At 35.1% G+C, this 21,638-nt stretch overlaps 3 protein-coding genes across 3 annotated transcripts in view; all 3 read right to left on the reverse strand.

Moving 5' to 3' along the window:
• LOC138335443 (tripartite motif-containing protein 3-like) overlaps window positions 1-21,638 on the reverse strand; it is a 134,063-nt gene that overhangs the window by 13,322 nt on the left and 99,103 nt on the right. The window lies entirely within an intron of this gene.
• Window positions 603-10,139, reverse strand: LOC138335442 (tripartite motif-containing protein 2-like). The gene is made up of 4 exons (XM_069284531.1): window positions 10,013-10,139; window positions 7,489-7,584; window positions 2,741-4,985; window positions 603-2,710 (listed from the first exon to the last, which is right to left on the reverse strand). The coding sequence occupies exon 3, from the start codon at window positions 4,951-4,953 to the stop codon at window positions 2,896-2,898; it is 2,058 nt and encodes a 685-aa protein (XP_069140632.1). The 5' UTR covers window positions 4,954-4,985; window positions 7,489-7,584; window positions 10,013-10,139; the 3' UTR covers window positions 603-2,710; window positions 2,741-2,895.
• Window positions 13,758-18,348, reverse strand: LOC138335444 (tripartite motif-containing protein 2-like). Its single transcript, XM_069284535.1, has one exon. The coding sequence runs from the start codon at window positions 17,804-17,806 to the stop codon at window positions 15,749-15,751; it is 2,058 nt and encodes a 685-aa protein (XP_069140636.1). The 5' UTR covers window positions 17,807-18,348; the 3' UTR covers window positions 13,758-15,748.

A 21,638-nucleotide genomic window follows, 5' to 3' on the forward strand; every position in this document is an offset into this window, starting at 1 on the left:
TTTCGAGTGAAACTGTTTTAGCAGGTTTGGCATATTTGCTCAGTTCATGTATATTTCCGTATACTATATCAATATATTGTGATATTTCAGTGTTTGACTGGTTAAAATCCTACAACTGAATGTGACACCTAAGTATTTAGCATTGACTACATGTTGTTATAGATTATGGTCTGTTTGTTGTTTGTTGTGACAAGGATATTACATTTCTCTTGCTGATTTGACATTTCCCATTGGACAGATTTATCCAGGTTTTCTTGTAGACAAATCGCATCACAGAGGGATGTTATAGTCAGTAATGCAATGCTGTTATATGTATAAAGCCGTACAGTGGAACAAGAATAATCACGTGCTCAAATTAAGTTTAAAAACAAAGGTTAAAGGTGAAAACTCGATATGTAGAAGTATCTCTTGAGTTATCCACTACCCAGGTTTAGGACCATCGGGATTGAATGAGGATTACTGCTTATAACTTAAATTTTCAAAACCCAAGATTGTTTCACGTTGGCCATCTTGAATGTGGAACAGTCTCAAATAGTGCATGACGAGGCAATAAGTGGAACCAAATTAGCTATGTGAAAACAAACAAGAAACACGATATCACCTTTCTAGCAATTTTGTTTTTAATGAAACATTTTGGAGCAAAATAGAACAATTAATTAATGATTGTATTACAATAAGCAGTATTATTGAACGGACTTATATTGATCCATATGAAAAAGAAAGGATTTTCAGAATTTCCAAGTATGAGAATATATTTAAATATTAGAAAGTAGTCAGTTTGATCATAAATAGCTTGATCCAAGAGATCAAATTTAAACTTTTAGATCAATTAAATGATACATATAAATATAGGCGAAATTTGTGTAAAGTAATTCTAATATAAGCACACAATGTAAATATATACACTCACCAGTTCAAATTTAGTGTGATCATAAATAACTTGATCCAAAGGGATAGAATATTAGATCAACGGTATGTATAGGCTTCATTTCGGTGACATATGAAATCAAATAAGATGGTTTGAAGTCCTATCATAATGGTTTTATCTATAAAACTGTCTACTGTTGTGTATACAGGTTGTATGTGTGTGGCAAGTTTATTAATAGTCAAAGGGAGATATGTTTTTTTAATGTATAAAGAGTTATTCCCCTTTATTGTATTCTCTTGTAACATATACAGTTGAGATAGAGATTTGGAACTGAATAGTAGTGTTTGTTGCACCGAATACAAGACATTGCATAATAATCATAATTTTATAAACACGCTTATCTAAATAATACAAGTAGATATATACAAAGATATATGAGATACATGTACATATCTGGCATACTAAAATACAACTCATAATTAATTAAAGTGTATTTTTCAATTTTTCATACATAATTTTGTTTCTTCCAAGATTATTTAAATCATCAATGTTATTTAGCTATCACTTCATTTTTTTAAAAATAACGTGGTGTAAACCAGTTCAAATAGAAAATAATCAGTGGCATAAATAACTTTGTGTTAATGAGACAAATATTAAATTCAAATGCTACGTTAAAATTGTGTTAAATACATGTATATAAACATACAACAATTTTTGATAGTTACTTTCTTTTAGCTGAGCCGTTGCCTGAATAAAATATTATACAAAATAATTTTTGTACATTAGTACTACAAAACATTTCAATCCTTTAAAAAACGACCATGAAAATGAAGTTTTGAATACATTTGTAGCTTGGCCTTAAATCTGAATATCACATAACAAATCAAAATGGACTTCATCCTCAACTTTATGAATATCACAATAGGTATATAACCTTTGGGGTCTAGGGATACCGCTGTGTCTAGCAGTTTCAACCTTCAACAAATGAACATTTAATCTGTACTTTATTATTGTTTTATTTTGAAAGTTAATGGTTTACTGATATAGTACTGTATAATAAAATTATCAACGATAAATCTTTACAGACACATTTGATCATATTTCACAATATTCATGCTAGCTTTATATGACAAATTTAACGTTATGTGTAACAGATTTAACGCTTATCTCAGTTGTTGACACACTTTAAAAGGAATTTCAAAGCTATTTCTCATTTCTTGGATAAAAGCATATTGTAAACCTTTGTACAATAGCAGAAATATTTATTGTTTGAATTATTCTTTGTCTAACATACATCACTATCCATCATGATGATGATGGTAGTGGTGGTGGGCTAAAATCCAACAAAACATCAAATCATACGATAGTCTATGTTTCGTAATAAATATGCATAAACAAAAACAGCATATTGTAAACCGTTGTACAATAACAAAAACATTTATTGTTAGTTACTAATTAAAGTTATATTGTATGCTAATTTCAGGGTAACGATATATCACTTAGACATTTGATATTGGAACATTGACATGTAACTTGATGATTTAGCTCCACAATGTCGTTCCTTGAGGGATCCGAAATCTAGCGATCATATACTATGCCCCTGCAGTATTGAGCATGGGTCCCAGACAGAACAGAAATACCCAATTGATGGTCTGACGAGGGTTTTATAAGTCTGTTTTTTATAAATGTAAAAGCTATCTCAAGATTTCTACGGAGAAAGTCCAGGGTATAATTGGCCTTTCCACCGATTTTTATATGTGTGATTCCCATTTCAAGTTTGTCTACATGTTGTAGTTCTTTCTGGTGTAAAATGTATGTATGACACAATGTAATGTACAATACCTATGTATGACACAATGTAATGTACAATACCCTCATCAGTTTAAATTGAAAACAGTCCGTTTGATCATAAATAGCTTGATAAGACGGAATGGATAAATGGAATTTTAAAACATCATTTCGGTGACAAAAGTTATCAAATCAGATGGTTTGAAGTCCTATCATACTGGTGTTATCTATAAAACTATCTATATGTTGTCATCACTGAATCTGTACACCTCGAGTGAAGTAGATTCCTGCCAAGAAGTAACCACGAACTCCTGTTTGGTTGGATGGATCACTATACCGAACGGATTGGTGATACTGGATAGTTTGGGCAGTAGTACCCTCCCACGTGATCCGTCAGGTGATGTAAGGTAAACGTTTCTGGAATTCCTACCACATATATACACATTGTGGTCCTGGTCCAGTCCAATACCTTTAGGATTCCTCAGACCAGGATCACTATACCTGTAGACTACTGTGTCACTGTCTAGTCGTCTACACACCACGTCATGGTTATCTCTGTGGAATACAGTAGAGTTATATGTAGATACGGCGACGTATGTGTTACCTCCACTCGTCTTTATAGATTTGGTAACCTTCCCATTGATAGACATGACCTTCACACTATCATCAGTACCGACCAGGATGTTATCCCCGTGTACTGCTATACCCCATTTATTAAATGGAGCTCTGATATTGGTGATCACAGACAGCTGACCATTCTGTAGTGTACATCTCAGTATGGAGTTCACGTGTACAGCCACAAATATCTCATCGGCTGTACGTCCACGTGCTATATCTGTAGGATTACCGTCAACTTTGTATTCCCTCTGGTAGGAATATTTATCATCAAACAGTAGGAGACTGTTGTTACTCATATCTGTGATAAGTAATTCATTGTTGTCAGTAAAGATACCTCCCGTCAACCAAGGTTTATCCACTCCTCCAAGTGTGCTGGCGTTAACTGTATGTACACAGGATACCGAGCCTGTCCATACATCCACCGCTGTCGTTACTGGGGTAGTCTGGACTGTCAGATGCTGCAGAGATCCCGCCAAGTCGGAAGTCGATGTTGAGTCCGCAAAGTTAGAAGCTAAAGGTGTCAAAAGTAAATTTCCGATCATGGAAGTTATTCGACCATTTGCATTTTGTGACACAGGTGAATGCGACGAGGTGATTTCAACAGTTCCAATGTTTGGCATTTTCATGATTTTATCAATTGTTTCATCTAGCTTCAAAGTGATGTCAAACCTATTTGGTTCTTTCTTGGTATTTTGATGCATTCGACGGTAATGTCCCGAAATTTGATTTTTTGTATGTTCTCTTATGACAAATCGGTGACGGTCTGTTAGCTGATGTTCTGAATCCGATATCAACTGGTGTGAATTTTCCACGTTGATGTGAAATGAATGAACACACTTCCGTCGAGTCATAAGCTGTTCTCTTCTCTCTCTGAAAATATCAGCAACGTCAGACTGGAATGTTGTCTTCAGGATATCTAGTTTGGTTTTAGCTTTATCTATTCTGTCTGTCATCACAGTTAAAACTTCTTTTTCTTTTGCGTTTAGGGCGTCTATCCCTAAATCATCTTCCTCTATTATCTTCTTTGTTTCCTCAATCACTTCCTGCAATTCTGACTCAACAGTCCTCGGTGTAGCTGTACTCTTCTTGATCACATCCTTCATTGGTTTTACATTGTTACATTGTCTGTGGGACACCAACACACAAGTATTACAACACATAGCACTATGGTCCACACAGTAGAAACCGAATGTGTTTCCCTCATGTTGATGACACATTTCATAAACACTGGCAAGTAGTCCAATATTTCCAGAGATGGAGTTAAGTTGGTGTGTAGCTGATAGTTTGCTTCTTTCATGATGAATTCGGCACTGAATGCAAAGCTTCTCCTCACATTCAGTGCAAGTGACTTCGGCAGGTTTCGATTCTTTTCCCCGAAGACATGGATCACAAAACTGGACACCAGATATCTGTGCTGTAGGAGAAACAAGCAAATCATTTTTCGCTAGGCATGTCGCCCAGGTACTTACGTCCGCATTGGCATCATCGTTATACGTCGGTGTCTCGCAAACTGGACATGGGAAGTAGAGTCTGTCGTCTGATGTGACGTATTCCGCATTGATGTATGATGACAAACATCGACAACAGAAAGTATGACCACAGAGCAGGAGTCTAGGTTCGGTGTATGGATTAGTACAGATAAGGCATCTGTACTTATATGTTTGCCCAGTTTCGGCCATGTCTGTGATCAAAAGGTTATGTACAGTTCGATCTGGAATAGACAAATAATGTATTGATTAAACATACGTAAGAGTTCATCAGTTAAGGATGTTTGGGAATATATTTCAAACATCTGAAAACGTAACTGACGTATTGTCAGCCCACAGGGACATGGGAACTAGTTACTATATAGAGCTTTATATGGCGTAATTTCGCAGTTTCGTCAATATTTATGTTTTCCAAATTGGTTATTTAATAAGTATGAATATTGTTTTAACAAAGAAAATAATAACAAAACCTTCTCAACAAGTTAATTTTGCTCAGAATAGCAGCATATGTTACTTTCCGTAAATGTAGAAGATGAAAATACCCATTTTACCCATTTTTGGCAGAGTGGGTGCTTCACAGAAAAAGTTCTGATGATTAACTTTTTCTAATATAGAACAGTTCAAAAGAAACGTATGTTCCTGTTTCTAAAACCGACATACAAATTCGAGGTCAGTGTGCAGGATTTTCCCCAAAATTTTCAATTGAAAAAAGAAAACAACAACAAAAAGTCATCACTGTGAACATTGAATTATTTTACAGCAGAAATGAACTTTACATAGGTACAGGTAAACTGTGGTCGCACAGACGATTTAAGTGACAATTTTAAAGGTAAAATGTTCAAGGAGGGTTTTTTGTGACCACTAACTGATAAGCAAAATGAATACATGTATACCTTTGGGTTATTCAAGACACCATTTTTTGTGGGTTCGTGGTATTTTCATGAGTCAAACGTAAGGTGGAAGGGTGAAAATTGATGCTTTCATTGTTTAAGTCCTAATCAATTAAATACCATCGTAATCTTTTGAGTTTTCGACTGCAAATCAGAGGTAGGTCACAGTGCCTTAATTAAGCATTTGTTTTATTTTAGCATTAAAATTTTCATTTTACAACGATTTGATAGCTTGGGAGATTAATGTTAAACACTTCATGTGGATCTTGCCATTATCTGCTTAAGATTTTTGGTTTGATTAGTTTAACGTCCTATTAACAGCCAGGGTCATTTAAGGACGTGCCAGGTTTGCTGGTGGAGGAAAGCTGGAGTACCCGGAGATCAACCACCGACCAGCGGTCAGTACCTGGCAACTGCCCCACATGGGATTCGGACTCGCGACCCAGAGGTGGAGGGCATGTGGTAATATGTCGGTACATCTTAACCACTCGGCCACTGCGGCATCAATCTGCTTAAGATGATTACATTCTAGGTTCACATGGACTGGGTTACGGGTATACATAAAATCATATTCAATGGATGGTATCGTCTGTCAACTAAGCATTTTGTAGGGGTTTAAATTATTAAAGTTTTACAATATTTTTTTGAAAATCACAATTTCTTTTATTAATTCTAAAACGAGACTGAAACCTCACCAGAGACGATTTTTAAGAGAAAAAAATCGAATTTTAGAAATGCGGTGATCATGTTTGTGTATAACTACCTGATATTGGGTATTTTGTTTTCTCACAGCGAGCCTATATCTATCACCATTCACCGGTATAGATACATAGTCCATAGATATATCATTTAATTTATACTACTAAGATTAATCTATGGCCACTAGAACAGGTCCATATATATGTAAGGTATGGCACCACAATTTTAACATTAATTCAATTCAACTTTATTGCTTCTTTACATCCTTACAAAAGGGATCGATAGCAAAAAATAGTCATAAAGATTTAATTAACCACCATTTAACAGATTTTGAAAATTTGATACGCTATTGAAGGAACAAAGTAAAATGAACTTTACACGAGCTGTCACTTTCGGTTTGCATAGGATTACAATTAAAAGAGTATGAATCACTTTTTACTTCAGAAGTCACGACTATATACATTTGTATATAACGGACTTTGCCTTAAAGTTTCATTATATCAAAATGTGTCGTTTGTTTGGCTGCGATCCTTATTTCGGTAATATTTTCAATATCCATGTGCTTGAGAATAATCGCTATGGTTGGTTTTCCCTGGTACCTGACAATAGTCTAATTATAAACAAGACGAACGACAACTCGTACTTATCCACGTCCTTGTTTTGGCAAAATACCTATACTTACTGTGTCGCTATACAATCCTGTCATCCATACTATTATTGTAATGGTATGTATAGGAAACACTATCTTAACCAGTTTATTTTTCCGACTGTAAAATATTACAGGTGAATCTAATACCAGTGTTACAATCCTTACTAAGTGAAGCGTGATTGTCTTCATTAATTTTAGATCAATCCACTCCGTTTACACTTCATTCCAACTAAATAACCCGACATTTAAAAAATAACAGTAATTAAATTTATGAAAAATAATATAAATTTCTTCATATCATGAAATTGAAATATATTAAACTGGTTCATTTTAAATTGAACTTTACAATATAACTTTCGGTTTGTGTAGGATTACCATTATAAAGGTATGAACAAATTTGTTTTCACTTCACAGAAATTACGATTATATAAAACAAAGAACGTCAACAACTTTTATGTTATATATTACGTCTTATTATATCAACATTACCTTTTGTTTGACTGCTGTCCTTATTTGGATAATATTTTCAATATCTCTGTGCCTTCTGATCTCTGTTGTTGGTGATCCCTGGTAACTATGATCTAACTATAAACAAGACGAAAAAGAACTCCTTAATCAACTTCCTTATGTCGGACTATTATATTTACATAACAATACTATTCAATAGCAATACAACCCATGTGTATTGATCTGACAAGTCGTATGGCACAAGTTTGTTGTATGGAGGAACAATCACGAGTTTACGTGTGGTTTTGCATTTATCACACACCGTTATTGTTATGACGTTTTAATGATTTTCAGAGTTTTGTAAGTTTTAGTCATAACCGCTTCGCTTTAGGTTTACTTGTCAGTTATCGTAACAAAGTTTCTCAAGAACGTAAATTTTCCTTACTGTTCGCCAATCACGCGAAATTGCATTTAGTTTATATTGTGCAAATATAATCTGAGTAACTAAACATCAATTTCGCATTGATGTGATGCTGTTCAAACTATAATTTAAGAAATGAATACATTAAATTCCTGAAACTAATGGTTTTCTCATCTATAACATAAATTCTCCCAACATAGTCACTACGTCATAGCTAGTCAAACCACGTCACAATTCATTCATTATAAAGAAAACACAATGATGGAGGTCACTCTGACAAAATCATGTGTCATATTGGGTTTCACTGTGTTTCTTGAAAACAAAGTGTGTGCTATGAAAAGGAAGATGTATTATTATATAACGTATGGACGCATGAAAAGCAACACTTTAAAGAAATTATATAAATTTGTTTCCTATCAGGTGAGTAGAGTAATCAACAGTTTGTTTCGCTAAGTTTCATCTGTACTGTACCGCGGGCTAAACTTAGTCGGCGAACCCGTAGACGATCGAACGCAATGTTTACATTGATTGATATCCAGAATTCACGGGAAATGCTCTATTAGCTATGTTGATAAACACATATGCAACCTACCTCTAAAATATTAGCATGTAATTTTAAGAATCAATTTTAAATACAGGTGCTGTGTTCTTGATGTTTTTTATGGCATGCTACGACTGCAGAGGGTATTTCCTTAAAATGCATGTTTTGTGAGAAAAGGGAATTCCTCTTGGAAATAGTTCCGGCTAGTAGGGAGATACAAGATATTGTATCACACATGTGTGATACAATATCACACATGTGTGATACAAACCAACAGAAAATATTCAGCGAAATTAGTTGTATCACTATTGCAACATAGCATAGGTATGTGATAAATGTCTTTAACGGTCATAATTATTACAGATCAATCTTCAACTAATTATAAGTAAAACATAAGCTGGATTTCCTCCCTCCAACCACCAGTGTGTAATGTATTTCAATTATACACTGTCTACACTCCTTTTTAACTGAACAACTCCGACACTTAAAAAAATAGTAGTTATAAAATTGTCTTGTATTAAACTTTTTTTCTCATATAGTTTCTTGGAAATAGGAGTACATACCATGGAAGAAAATGGAAGAAAAAACATATGTCTGTGTGCTCGTTTTTGATATGTTATCACTCAAAGATATATAAATGAATGTGAAGAAGTCCGAAATCTTATTCAAGTCTAGAATTATTATTGGAAGCTATGTATATACATACACTGTGAATAAACAAACACTTCATTTTGGTAAGATAAACATATACAATCCTGTTTTGTACAAAAATGACAACTACGCCTATTATACATTTCAGCAAGTCCACAAGGTCCGGTATATATTTCTGTAACCAAATGCCATTATGTTAACTACTGACTATAGAAGGCACAAAGTGCGTTGTTTGTGTGTATTCGATTTTACAAAACAAAAGCATGCACATCGAATCCTTTTTGACCTTGTCATGCAAGTGATGGTTGTAAATTATATCATGCAATTATGGCATATAGGACATTTCAATCATCACAAATACTCATATCATATACTTTTAGGAACAATAAATATGAAAAGAAGAAAAAAAAGTTCAATTCCTGTATTTGGTACAAAACTTGATATGCAGAATTGTGAAGATGTACTTAAACTCCTATATATAACATTGTTTCTTATAAACAGTATTCCCACTATGTTCAGATGGCATTATAACATTGAATAGGTGCATTGGTGTATCGATTGGAATGCTATATGTGTGTGATAAAATCTACGACCGCTATTGAATACGTACATTGTTCTCATCCATTGTTAGTATGCTGACAATGCGATATGTAATTTAATTCTTCTCCGTTTACACTTCGTTCCAACTAAATTGCTCCGTCATTTTAAAAATAGCAGCAATTATACGTTTTTGACAGATAATATGAATCTTCCATATTATGGTATTGGATTATATTAAAGCGGATTGATTTTAAATTGAACTTTACAATATAACTTTGGTTAGCGTAGGATTACCTTTATAAAGGTATGAACAACTTTGGTGTTACTTCACGTTCTTCGTATAATTTCGATTATATAAAATAAAGAATTTTATCTTATCTGTCATAAGTCACGTCTAATTATATCAACTTTACCTTTTGTCTGAATGTTGTCCTTATTTCGGTTATATTTTCAATATCTCTTGAGAATGATCTCTATTGTTGGTGATCTCTGGTAACTATAGTCTAACTACAGACAAGACGAACGACAACTCGTCCTTAATCAACTTCCTTAATCAACTATTGCATATAATTATGCCTTGATTAACATAGGGTATATCTGTATGATAATGTACAACTGTACACTCACCGGATCCCTATATACAGTCACTCCATTCATACTATTTACTTTTGCATACCGTATAAAAAGTTATTTCCGCCACTCGGAAACTTCGTCATATATACCCGAAAATGGGTTTTTAGATTTTCGCCACATCATATTTTCGGAAAGGTTGTAATTTAACAATGTACCGAATCATATATCACGCCTCTTGCTCTCTCCTCCCTCTCTCTCTAACCCTACCCTCCCACCACCTCCTAGTAGGTGTTATACGTATTTATATGTATTTGGTTTAGTAACGTTATGTGTGTTCGTCTCTCTCCTTCTAACTATAGACAAGACGAACGACAACTCGTCCTTAATCAACTTCCTTAATCAACTATTGCATATAATTATACCTTGATTAACATTTGTAATGTCAGTATAATAGTGTACAACTGTACACTCACCGGGCCCCTATGTACAGTCGCTCCATTCATACTATTGACATTGGTAATGTCAGTGTCATAGTGATCCGAAAATGGGATATATAATTTTTGCTGTTGAAGAACAAAGGTTGCAATTAAACAATATACCGAATCATATATCTCTCTCCCTCCAGCCCCGTCTGTCTCCCCTCCCCTTCCCCCTCCCCCGCTCTGTCCTCCTCTGTATCTCTCTTTCTAGTAGGTGCTTTATGTATATGGTTTAGTAACGTTATGTGTGTTTGTGTAGTATGTGCAGCAGTAAGGTGATTGACAGCTGACATTGACCATGAAACGTACTATCACACTGAATATAATTAAAATTCGACTGAAAAATAATTTTGAACAATATTGTTCAAGTTTTCTTTTTATACAAATATATTTATGGTGAATTTTGTTTGAAGCAGTATTTAGCTACATCTACAACATCATGTATTAGAGAAATCGCAAAAGTTAGATTATCGTCTCATAAATTAAATGCGGAAACTGGTAGATAGTTGTAGAAATATAGACAGACACAATTATAAATGTATGTAATGTGATAAGATGTCATTGAAGATGAGTACCATTTGATAATTCAATGTAATTATTTTTCTGATATTAGAAACCGCTTTATCAAAAATATAATAAACCTAACATGGCCAAATTTACTTAACGGTTAGAAACAAGAAATAATAAAAAATTATCTAATTTCGAAAAAATTATCGTTATGGCCAAGAAAAAAATACGGTTAGAAACAAACGTAGAAACATTCTCTACACTAGCGTAGCGGTCGTATACGTGTTGGGTGTGTTTGTATGTGTGTCTGTGTGTTCAAAGTTTTTGATATTGTAAATTAAATTTTGCACTTTATATATAAGCAAGCACATTTTCTGATGAAGCGTAAGGTTTAAATAAAAGAAGAATTGAAATGACTATTGTGTCGCCTGAAATACAACGTATAACAACATGGGTAAGTATCAATTTACATCTATTTTATTCAATGTGACCAATGTTCAGAGCGGTCACGGGCGAATGGACATGTAAAGTTTATACAAGTTATACAATAACACATGGAATCATGTACTCTGGTCTTATTTGTTGTAAGACTGTCCACAGGTAGATAGACTACCCATTACGAGATATCAGCTAATACAAACTCAACTAATTTTAACACTGAACATCATAAGTAAATAACAAACTTTTCAAATAACTTTATTTATGAACCTTTCAAATGATGAAATAGCAACTAGAGTGCAAAACTAGAAAAAGATACCCTAATAATTGAATAAAGGATATGTATTAAATATTTCAAATACAACAATTTTATTTCCTAACACTAGGTTACTAGGGTTAGTACTACTGTTATTTTTCTGAGATTAATGCATAATTGGAAGATAATTATTAACATGTCACCAATTGTGTTTTTGCATATTACCGATACAGAGTTATCTGCCCTTGTTGGTAGTTATTCATTGTGACATTATGTGTTTTCGAGCACGTCATTTTACAGCGAAAACAATGTGAGTTTTCCTCACTAAATAATGATGACACAATCAATACCTACCTGCAAGAACAGATAACTCTGTAATATACTATCAAAACAGAATAAAAAAAATCAGGATTTTGTTATTTGAAGTTCTGGTTCTTCGTGATATACATGTATTTAGAAGTGGAAGAAAACCCATAATGTCCGTATTTTTTATTGTGTTATATGTACACGTCTTCACCTGTGAAATAAATGTTTTTAAACCAAATTAGCTTGGGATGTTTTTCATTTTATGTTATTTTTATCTATTGAGATCGTAAGGATACAAGGTCGGAGGTCAAGTTCAAGGTCAAATTATTAATTAATGTTATAGCTTTAAATTCTGAATATGAAACCATTATAGATGGTCAAGGGACAATATTGTGTTAAGAAACTTTCTTTAACCTCTGTATTGCTTTCCTATGGAGATGTTTAGCTCACCTGGCGCGAAAGGTCGGTGAGCTTATGTCATGGCGCGGCGTCCGTCGTCCGTCGTCCGTCGTCCTACCGTCAATATTTCTTTTAAATCACTACTTGTCAAAGAGTTCTACATGGATTGTAACCAAATTAGGACAGAAATATCCTCTGGGAAGGGGAACAGAGTTTTATAAATTTGGCTCTGACCTCACGAGGGCAGTAGGGGCGGGGCCCAATAGGGGAAATAAAGGTATTTTTTTTAAATCGCTACTAGTCATAGAGTTCTGCATGGATTGTAACTATATTTGGCCAGAAACATCATCTGGGTTAGGGAAACACAATTTATATACATTTTAGTTCTGGCCCCCAGGAGCCGAATGAGTGGGGTCCAAAAGGGAAATTAGAGGTAAATATGTAAATTTCTTCAGAAAAAAAACAATGAACCTGTTTTCAGAACCTTACTTGGCATTGCAAACCAGATGAGCGATACAGGCCCTCTGGTCCTCTTGTTTAGTCAAGTTTTCGTAAGATTCTTAAAGTAAAGAATTGTTGATGAAACTAGGCCCATGTTCGTTTTGCCAAATGTCGAAGTCAAATTACGTACTGTGGTGTAGATTGTGAGATTAGAGGAGTCAGTGCTTCTACTTTAGCTAAAAAAATCTGTAACTAGTTTGTCTTTAGACTTCAGGGAGGACAAGCCAGTGTAATCTGATCTTTTGTTTTTAATATAAAACCAAAACCTTTTAGACGTACTACAAGCTAGTGGTAAATTTTATGGTGTTAGAATACCATATACATATTGCCAGTATTGACGATGATGATGCGCTAAAAACAACAAGAGATTGAATAATATATGGCTGTCAATGGAAACATTCATATTTTGTCTTCTTTCCTTTAACTGTCAAATCCAAGATGGCCACCAGTCAGCCATCCCATCTTCCAATCGGTCACAACATATAACATTTAAAACTAGGCACAAAGAGGAACTATAAAATATGAGAGAGATGTTTTCAATATTTACTGAGAATTAGTGCTTACTAACTCCAATTGTCAAAACCCAAGATGGCTTCAGGAACGCTATCTTGCATCATTTCGAGCAGTCTCAAAATACAATGTGCATAGCAAGGCACCAATTGGACCCCAAATAATGATAAAAGAACAAGAAACACAGAATCACCTCTTTAGCAGTTGTATCTTTAATTAAACGATTTGGAACAATTAACGATTGTATTATAACAAGCAGTATTGCTCAACAAAATTATAATAATTTATATGAAGTATGAGGATGATGTAGCAAATAAAAATAAAATAAAAAACAGTTGAAAATTAAAGCAGATGATTTACTGACATCTACAAATAATGATAAAAAATACTGTTACCATTGTCCTAGTAGAATTCCAAGTGGGGCAATTGCCACCAGATACTGACCGCTGGTCGGTGGGTTTTCTCCATGTATTCGGTTTTCCTCCACCAACAAACCTGGTACGTTCTTACATGACCCTGGCTTTTAATGGGACGTTAAACTAATAAAACCAAACCCTTTTAGTAGAGGCCTTTAAAGCAAATTATATTTTTGGATCTATCCCAAAACATATTATGTATAACTAGACACCTTGGGGAGCCTACATATGTGGGCCCGGATGTTAGCGCGCGAGGGGTCTTAATGTGGGAGGGAACCAGAGTGCCCGGAGAAAACCCACGTGATCGGGCAGGTGACCCCTTACCTTTTTGACATCCGTGCCGGGGATCGAACCCCTGCCGGCTAGGTGAAAGGCAAGCGGCTTAACCCCTACACCACCCAACAACCCTAATGCAATTTTTACTTGTTGATAAACAATTCACATGGGCCTAAGTGGTCATCTAACTATTGAAACATTACAGTATAAAGTCGAATTTTAAAGTAGGGCAAAACAACTTTCCATCAATACAAAAGAATCAAATAAACTGAAAATGTTAATCTTTTCTTCCCCTAACAATGAAAGCGTCGTATATTACAAACACTCCAATAGTTGTAAGGTTCTGCTACAATTCGACAACTTGAATTTTTTTAGCCTTTTTGACCCGTGTGACCTTGAATGAAGGTCAAGATAATTCATTTGAACAAACTTGGTAGCCCGGCATCCCAGCATGTCACATGCCCAATATTACTTTTTACTTATTTTTCAAAATGTTTAGCCTTTTTCACGCATGTGACATTGAATGAAGGTCAAGGTCATTCATTTGAACAACTTGGTAGCCATTTATCCCAGCATGCTACATGTCTAATATGAACCATGGACCTTTTCGTTATTGATAAGAAGTCGTTTGAATGAAAAGTTTACGGACGGCGCACGGCGGACGGAGGACGGCGCACGGCGCACGACGATGGACGGAACATGACGACTATATGTCATCCTGACCCTTCGGGTTATATGACCTAAAAATCTTGAAAGCATGTACATGTCCAGCAAGCCAAAATCCAAATAGTGATTAATTAATTAAGATGTATTTTTTTGCAAGATTGTTTAATTCATTTACATTGCATGTATTTAGCTCTTTTTAAAATATGTGATGATATCTTTATTCTTGCTATAGATCTTTTATATAAATTATCAATCATATCGATAAACGTATTGCTTACAGAAAGTGCCTACGCAATGGGTTTTTTTTAGAATTTGTCATTTTTTTCTTTCTTCTGCATAACATTTTTATAACGATATTCTTTAATTCTCAATCCACTGCCGTTTAAAGTATTTACATTCCATATATAGGTGATGCCAAGTTTATCTAGTTCAATTTTGACGTTGTTAGTCCAGTCGTCATTTATAGATAATCGTTCCTCTGTACACGAGTTCCTTTGATTTTAGTCAGTATTTCATAAAACGCGGTTTTCTATCAAACCTAAAGTATAAATAAAAGCATTACAGACATTTCTTTTAACTCCATGCGAGCATTAAAAACAACACGAGGAAGTTTGAAATAGTTATAATATAAACACAAAAATGTAAACGTATGTGTACGCTCACCAGTTACAACAGAAAATAGTCATTTTGATCATAAATAGCTTGATTGGATGGAATCAATACATTAAATCAATGAAATTTATAGATTTCATTCCGATGACATGAAATCAAATCCGATGGTTTGAAGTCCTATCATAATAATGGTGTTAACTATAAAGCTATCTACATGTTGTCATCACTGAATCTGTACACCTCGAGTACAGTAGATTCCCGCGTAGAAGTAACCACGAACTCCTGTTTGGTTGGATGGACCACTATACACGACGGATTGGTGATACTGGATAGTTTGGGTAGTAGTACCCTCGCACGGGATCCGTCAGGTGATATAAGGTAAACGTTTCTGGAACTGTAACCACACACATACACATTGTGGTCCCGGTCCAGTCCAATACCTATAGGATCCCTCAGACCAGGATCCCTGTACCTGTAGACTACTGTGTCACTGTCTAGTCGTCTACACACTACGTCATCGTTATCTCTGTGGTATACAGTAGAGTTAGATGTAGATACGGCGACGTATGTGTTACATCCACTCGTCTTTATAGACTTGGTGACCTTCCCATTGATAGACATGACCTTCACACTATCCTCAGTACCGACCAGGATGTTATCCCCGAGTACTGCTATACTCCTGGTATGAGGTGGAGAACTGATCTTGGTGATCACAGACAGCTGACCATTCTGTAGTGTACATCTCAGTATGGAGGTCTGGTATACAGCCACAAATATCTCATCAGGTGTACGTCCACGTGCTATATCTGAAGGGCTACCGTCAACTCTGTATTCCCTCTGGTAGGAATATTTATCATCAAACAGTAGGAGTCTGTTGTTATTGATATCTGTGATCAGTAACTCATTGTTGTCAGTAAAGATACCTCCCGTCAAATAAGGTGTCCTCACTCCTCCAAGTGTACGGGCGTTAACTGTATATACACAGGATACCGAGCCGGTCCATACATTCACAGCAGTCGTTATTGAGGTAGTCTGGACTGTCAGATGCTGTAGAGATCCCGCCAAATCGGAAGTCGATATCGAGTCCGCAAAGTTAGAAGCTAAAGGTGTCAAAAGCAAACTTTCGATCAAGGAAGTGATTTGACCATTTGATTTTTGTGACACAGGTGAAAGCGACGAGGTGATTTCAAAATGTCCAATGTTTGTGATTTTCATGATTTTATCAATTGTTTCATCTAGCTTCAAAGTGATGTCAAACCTATTTGGTTCTGCCTTGGTATGTTGATCCATTCGACGGTAATGTCCCGAAAGTTGATTTTTTGTATGTTCTCTTATGACAAATCGGTGACGGTCTGTTAGCTGATGTTCTGAATCCGATATCAACTGGTGTGAATTTTCCACGTTAATGTGAAATGATTTAACACACTTCCGCCGAGTCATAAGCTGTTCTCTTCTCAATCTGAAAATATCAGCAACGTCAGATTGGAATGTTTTCTTCAGGATATCTAGTTTGTCCTTAGCTTTATCTATTCTGTCTGTCATCACAGTTAAAACTTCTTTTTCTTTTGCGTTTAGGGCGTCTATCCCTAAATCATCTTCCTCTATCATCTTCTTTATTTCCTCAGTCACTTCCTTCAATTCTGACTCAACCGGACTCGGTGTAGCTGTACTCTTCTTGATCACATCCTTCATTGGTTTTACATTGTTACATTGTCTGTGGGACACCAACACACAAGTATTACAACACATAGCACTATGGTCCACACAGTAGAAATCGAATGTGTTTCCCACATGTTGATGACACATTTCATAGACACTGGCAAGTAGTCCAATATTTCCAGAGATGGAGTTAAGTTGGTGTGTAGCTGATAGTTTGCTTCTTTCATGATGAATTCGGCACTGAATGCAAAGCTTCTCCTCACATTCAGTGCAAGTGACTTCGGCAGGGTTCGATTCTTTTCCCCGAAGACATGGATCACAAAACTGGACACCAGACATCTGTGCTGTAGGAGAAACAAGCAAATCATTTTTCGGTAGGCATGTCGCCCAGGTACTTACGTCCGCATTGACATCATCGTTATACGTCGGTGTCTCGCATACTGGACATGGGAAGTAGAGTCTGTCGTCTGCTGTGACGTATTCCGCGTTGATGTATGATGACAAACATCGACAACAGAAAGTATGACCACAGAGCAGGAGTCTAGGTTCGGTGTATGGATTAGTACACATAAGGCATCTGTACTTATATATTTGCACAGCGTCGGCCATGTCTGTGATCAAAGGGCTATGTACAGGTCGATCTGGAATAGACAAAAAATGTATTGATCAAACATACGTAAGAGTTCATCAGTTTAGGATATTTGTGAATATATTTCAAACATCGGCAAACGTAACTGACGTATTGTCAGCCCACAGGGACATGGGAACTAGTTACTATATAGAGCTTTATAAGGCGCATATTTCGCAGTTTCTTCAACGGAACATATTTATTTCATTGTACACCGATTAGTATAGCCTATTTATACTTGTACCTTCGACATATCCCAGCATGCTTTTCAGGAAAACCTTACAAAAATGACGTTTTAGCCAACAATTCAAACTACAGCTCTTGTTCAAATGTACCATTGTGATTTATCTATACTCAAATAACATTTGACGAATATGTGTCAATTTTGTTAAAACGAGGTTGTTATCGCGGTAATGACGAGTGTATACAGTTACGTGTAGAATTAATTAAGAAACTTCTCTGCTCGAAAGTAAGATTTCCCTATGACTTTTTTCTGATACAGATTTTTGAAATAAAAGTCCTTGGTATTGTGAATCACAGATGTTTTACGCAATTGTGATTCACCAGAATTCACTGTTTTTAGAGCAAACAAATTGGTTATTTAATAAGTACGAGTATTGTTTTACCAAAGAAAATAATAACAAAACCTTGTCAAGTTATTTTTGCTCAGATTAGCAGCATATGTTAGTCACTTTCCGTAAATGTAGAAGATGAAAATACCCATTTTACCCATTTTTGACAGAGTGAGTGCTTCACAGAAAAAGTTCTGATGACTAACTTTTTCTAATATAAAAGAGTTCAAAAGAAACGCATGTTCCTGTTTCTAAAACCGACATACAAATTCGAGGTCAGTGTGCAGGATTTTCCCCAATATTTGTTATTTTTCATAGTTTTTTTTACGAAGAAATCAATTTACTTAACTACACTAAAATAAAGAAATAGAAAAAAAATATATTGAAAAAAAAAACAACAACAAAAGTCATCACTGTGAACATTGAATTATTTTACCGCAGAAATTAACTTTACATAGGTACAGGTAAACTGTGGTCGCACAGACGATTTAAGTGACAATTTTAAAGATAAACTGTTCAAGTAGGAGTTTTTGTGACCACGTAAGGTCGAAGGGTGAAAATTGATGCTTTCATTGTTTAAGTCCTAATCAATTAAATACCAGCGGAATCTTTTGAATTTTCGACTGCAAATCAGAGGTAGGTCACAGTGCCTTAATTAAGCATTTGTTTTATTTTAGCATTAAAATTTTCATTTTACAACGATTTGATAGCTTGGGAGATTAATGTTAAACACTTCATGTGGATCTTGCCATTATCTGCTTAAGATTTTTGGTTTGATTAGTTTAACGTTCTATTAACAGCCAGAGTCATTTAAGGACGTGCCAGGGTTGCTGCTGGAGGAAAGCCGGAGTAACCGGAGATCAACCACCGACCAGCGGTCAGTACCTGGCAACTGCCCCACATGGGATTCGGACTCGCGACCCAGAGGTGTAGGGCATGTGGTAATATGTCGGTACATCTTAACCACTCGGCCACTGCGGCCCCAATCTGCTTAAGATGATTACATTCTAGGTTCACATGGGCTGGATGACGGGTATACATAAAATTATATTCAATGGATGGTATCGTCTGTCAACTAAGCATTTTGTACGGGTTTAAATTATTAAAGTTTCACAATATTTTTTTGAAAATCACAATCTCTTTTATTAATTCTAAAACGAGACTGAAACCTCACCAGAGAAGATTTTTAAGAGAAAAAAATCGAATTTTAGAAATGCGGTGCTCATGTTTGTCTATACCTACCTGATATTGGGTATTTTGTTTACTCACAGCGAGCCTATCACCATTCACCGGTATAGATACATAGTACATAGATACATCATTTTATTTATACCACTAAGATTTATCTATGGCCACTAGAACAGGTCCACTTATATGTAAGGTATGGCACCACAATTTTAACATTTATTGAAGGAACAAGGTAAAATGAACTTTACACGAGCTGTCACTTTCGGTTTGCATAGGATTACAATTAAAAGGGTATGAATCACTTTTTACTTCAGAAGTCATGACTATATATGTATAACGAACTTTGCCTTAAAGTCTAATTATATCAACATTGTCTTTTGTGTGGCTGCGATCATTATTTCGGTAATATGTTCAATATTTCCGGCTTGAGAATAATCTCTGTTGTTGGTTTTCCCTGGTACCTGACTATAGTATAATTATAGACAAGACGAACGACAACTCGTACTTATCCACGTCCTTGTTTTGGCAAAATATCTACACTTACTGTGTCTCTGTACAATCTCGCCATTCATACTACCATTGTAATGGTATGTATAGACAACAAAATCTTAGCCAGTTTACGTCTCTTGACTGTAAAATATTACAGGTGAATCTATTACCAGTGTTACAACCCTGAGTAAGTGAAGCGTGCTATCTTCATCCATTGTTAGATCAATTTTCTCAGTTTACACTTCGTTCCAACTTAATAACCTCGACATTTTAAAAAATACCAGTAATTATAACTTTATAACAGATAATATGAATTTCTCCATAGTATGAAATTGAATAATTTTATAACTGGTTGATTTTAAATTGAACTTTATCATCATTTTCACAACATATACAATTTCAGTTGTTTCTGTCTATATTTCTACAACTATCTACCAGTTTCTGCATTTAATTTATGAGATGATAATCTAACTTTTGCAATTTCTCTGATAAATTATGTTGTAAATGTAGCTAAATACTGCTTCAAGCAAAATTCACCATAAATATATTTGTATAAAAAGAAAACTTGAACAATATTGTTCAAAAATATTTTTCATTCGAATTTTAATTATATTCAGTGTGATAGTACGTTTCATGGTCAATGTCAGCTGTCAATCATCTCACTGCTGCACATACTACACAAACACACATAACGTTACTAAACCATATACATAAAGCACCTACTAGAAAGAGAGATACAGAGAGGGACAGAGTGGGGGGAGGGTAGGGGAGAGATACGGGGATGGAGGGAGAGAGATATATGATTCGGTATATTGTTTAATTGCAACCTTTGTTCTTCAACAGCGAAAATTATATATCCCATTTTCGGGTCACTATGACACTGACATTACCAATGTCGATAGTATGAATGGAGCGACTGTACATAGGGGCCCGGTGAGTGTACGGTTGTACACTATTATACTGACATTACAAATGTTAATCAAGGCATAATTATATGCAATAGGTGATTAAGGAAGTTAGTTAAGGACGAGTTGTCGTTCGTCTTGTCCATAGTTACCAAGGATCACCAACAACAGAGATCATTCTCAAGCACAGAGATATTGAAAATATAACCGAAATAAGGACAACATTCAGACAAAAGGTAAAATTGATATAATTAGACGTGACTTATGACAGATAAGATAAAATTCTTTATTTTATATAATCGAAATTATACGAAGAATGTGAAGTAACACCAAAGTTGTTCATACCTTTATAAAGGTAATCCTACGCTAACCAAAGTTATATTGTAAAGTTCAATTTAAAATCAATCCGCTTTAATATAATTCAATACCATAATATGGAAGATTCATATTATCTGTCAAAAACGTATAATTGCTGCCATTTTTAAAATGACGGAGCAATTTAGTTGGAACGAAGTGTAAATGGAGAAGAATTAAAATACATATCACAGTGTTAGCACACTAACAATGGATGAGAACAATGTACGTATTCAATAGCGGTCGTAGATTTTATCACACACATATAGCATTTCAATCGATACACCAATGCACCTATTCAATGT

This window comes from Argopecten irradians, chromosome 11 (assembly GCF_041381155.1).
Source record: "Argopecten irradians isolate NY chromosome 11, Ai_NY, whole genome shotgun sequence".
Classification (NCBI taxonomy): domain Eukaryota; kingdom Metazoa; phylum Mollusca; class Bivalvia; order Pectinida; family Pectinidae; genus Argopecten; species Argopecten irradians.

Coding starts and splice junctions, on each gene's coding strand:
- LOC138335444 (XM_069284535.1), bottom strand. CDS start 17,806: ATGGCCGACGCTGTGCAAATATATAAGTACAGATGCCTTATGTGTACT.
- LOC138335442 (XM_069284531.1), bottom strand. CDS start 4,953: ATGGCCGAAACTGGGCAAACATATAAGTACAGATGCCTTATCTGTACT.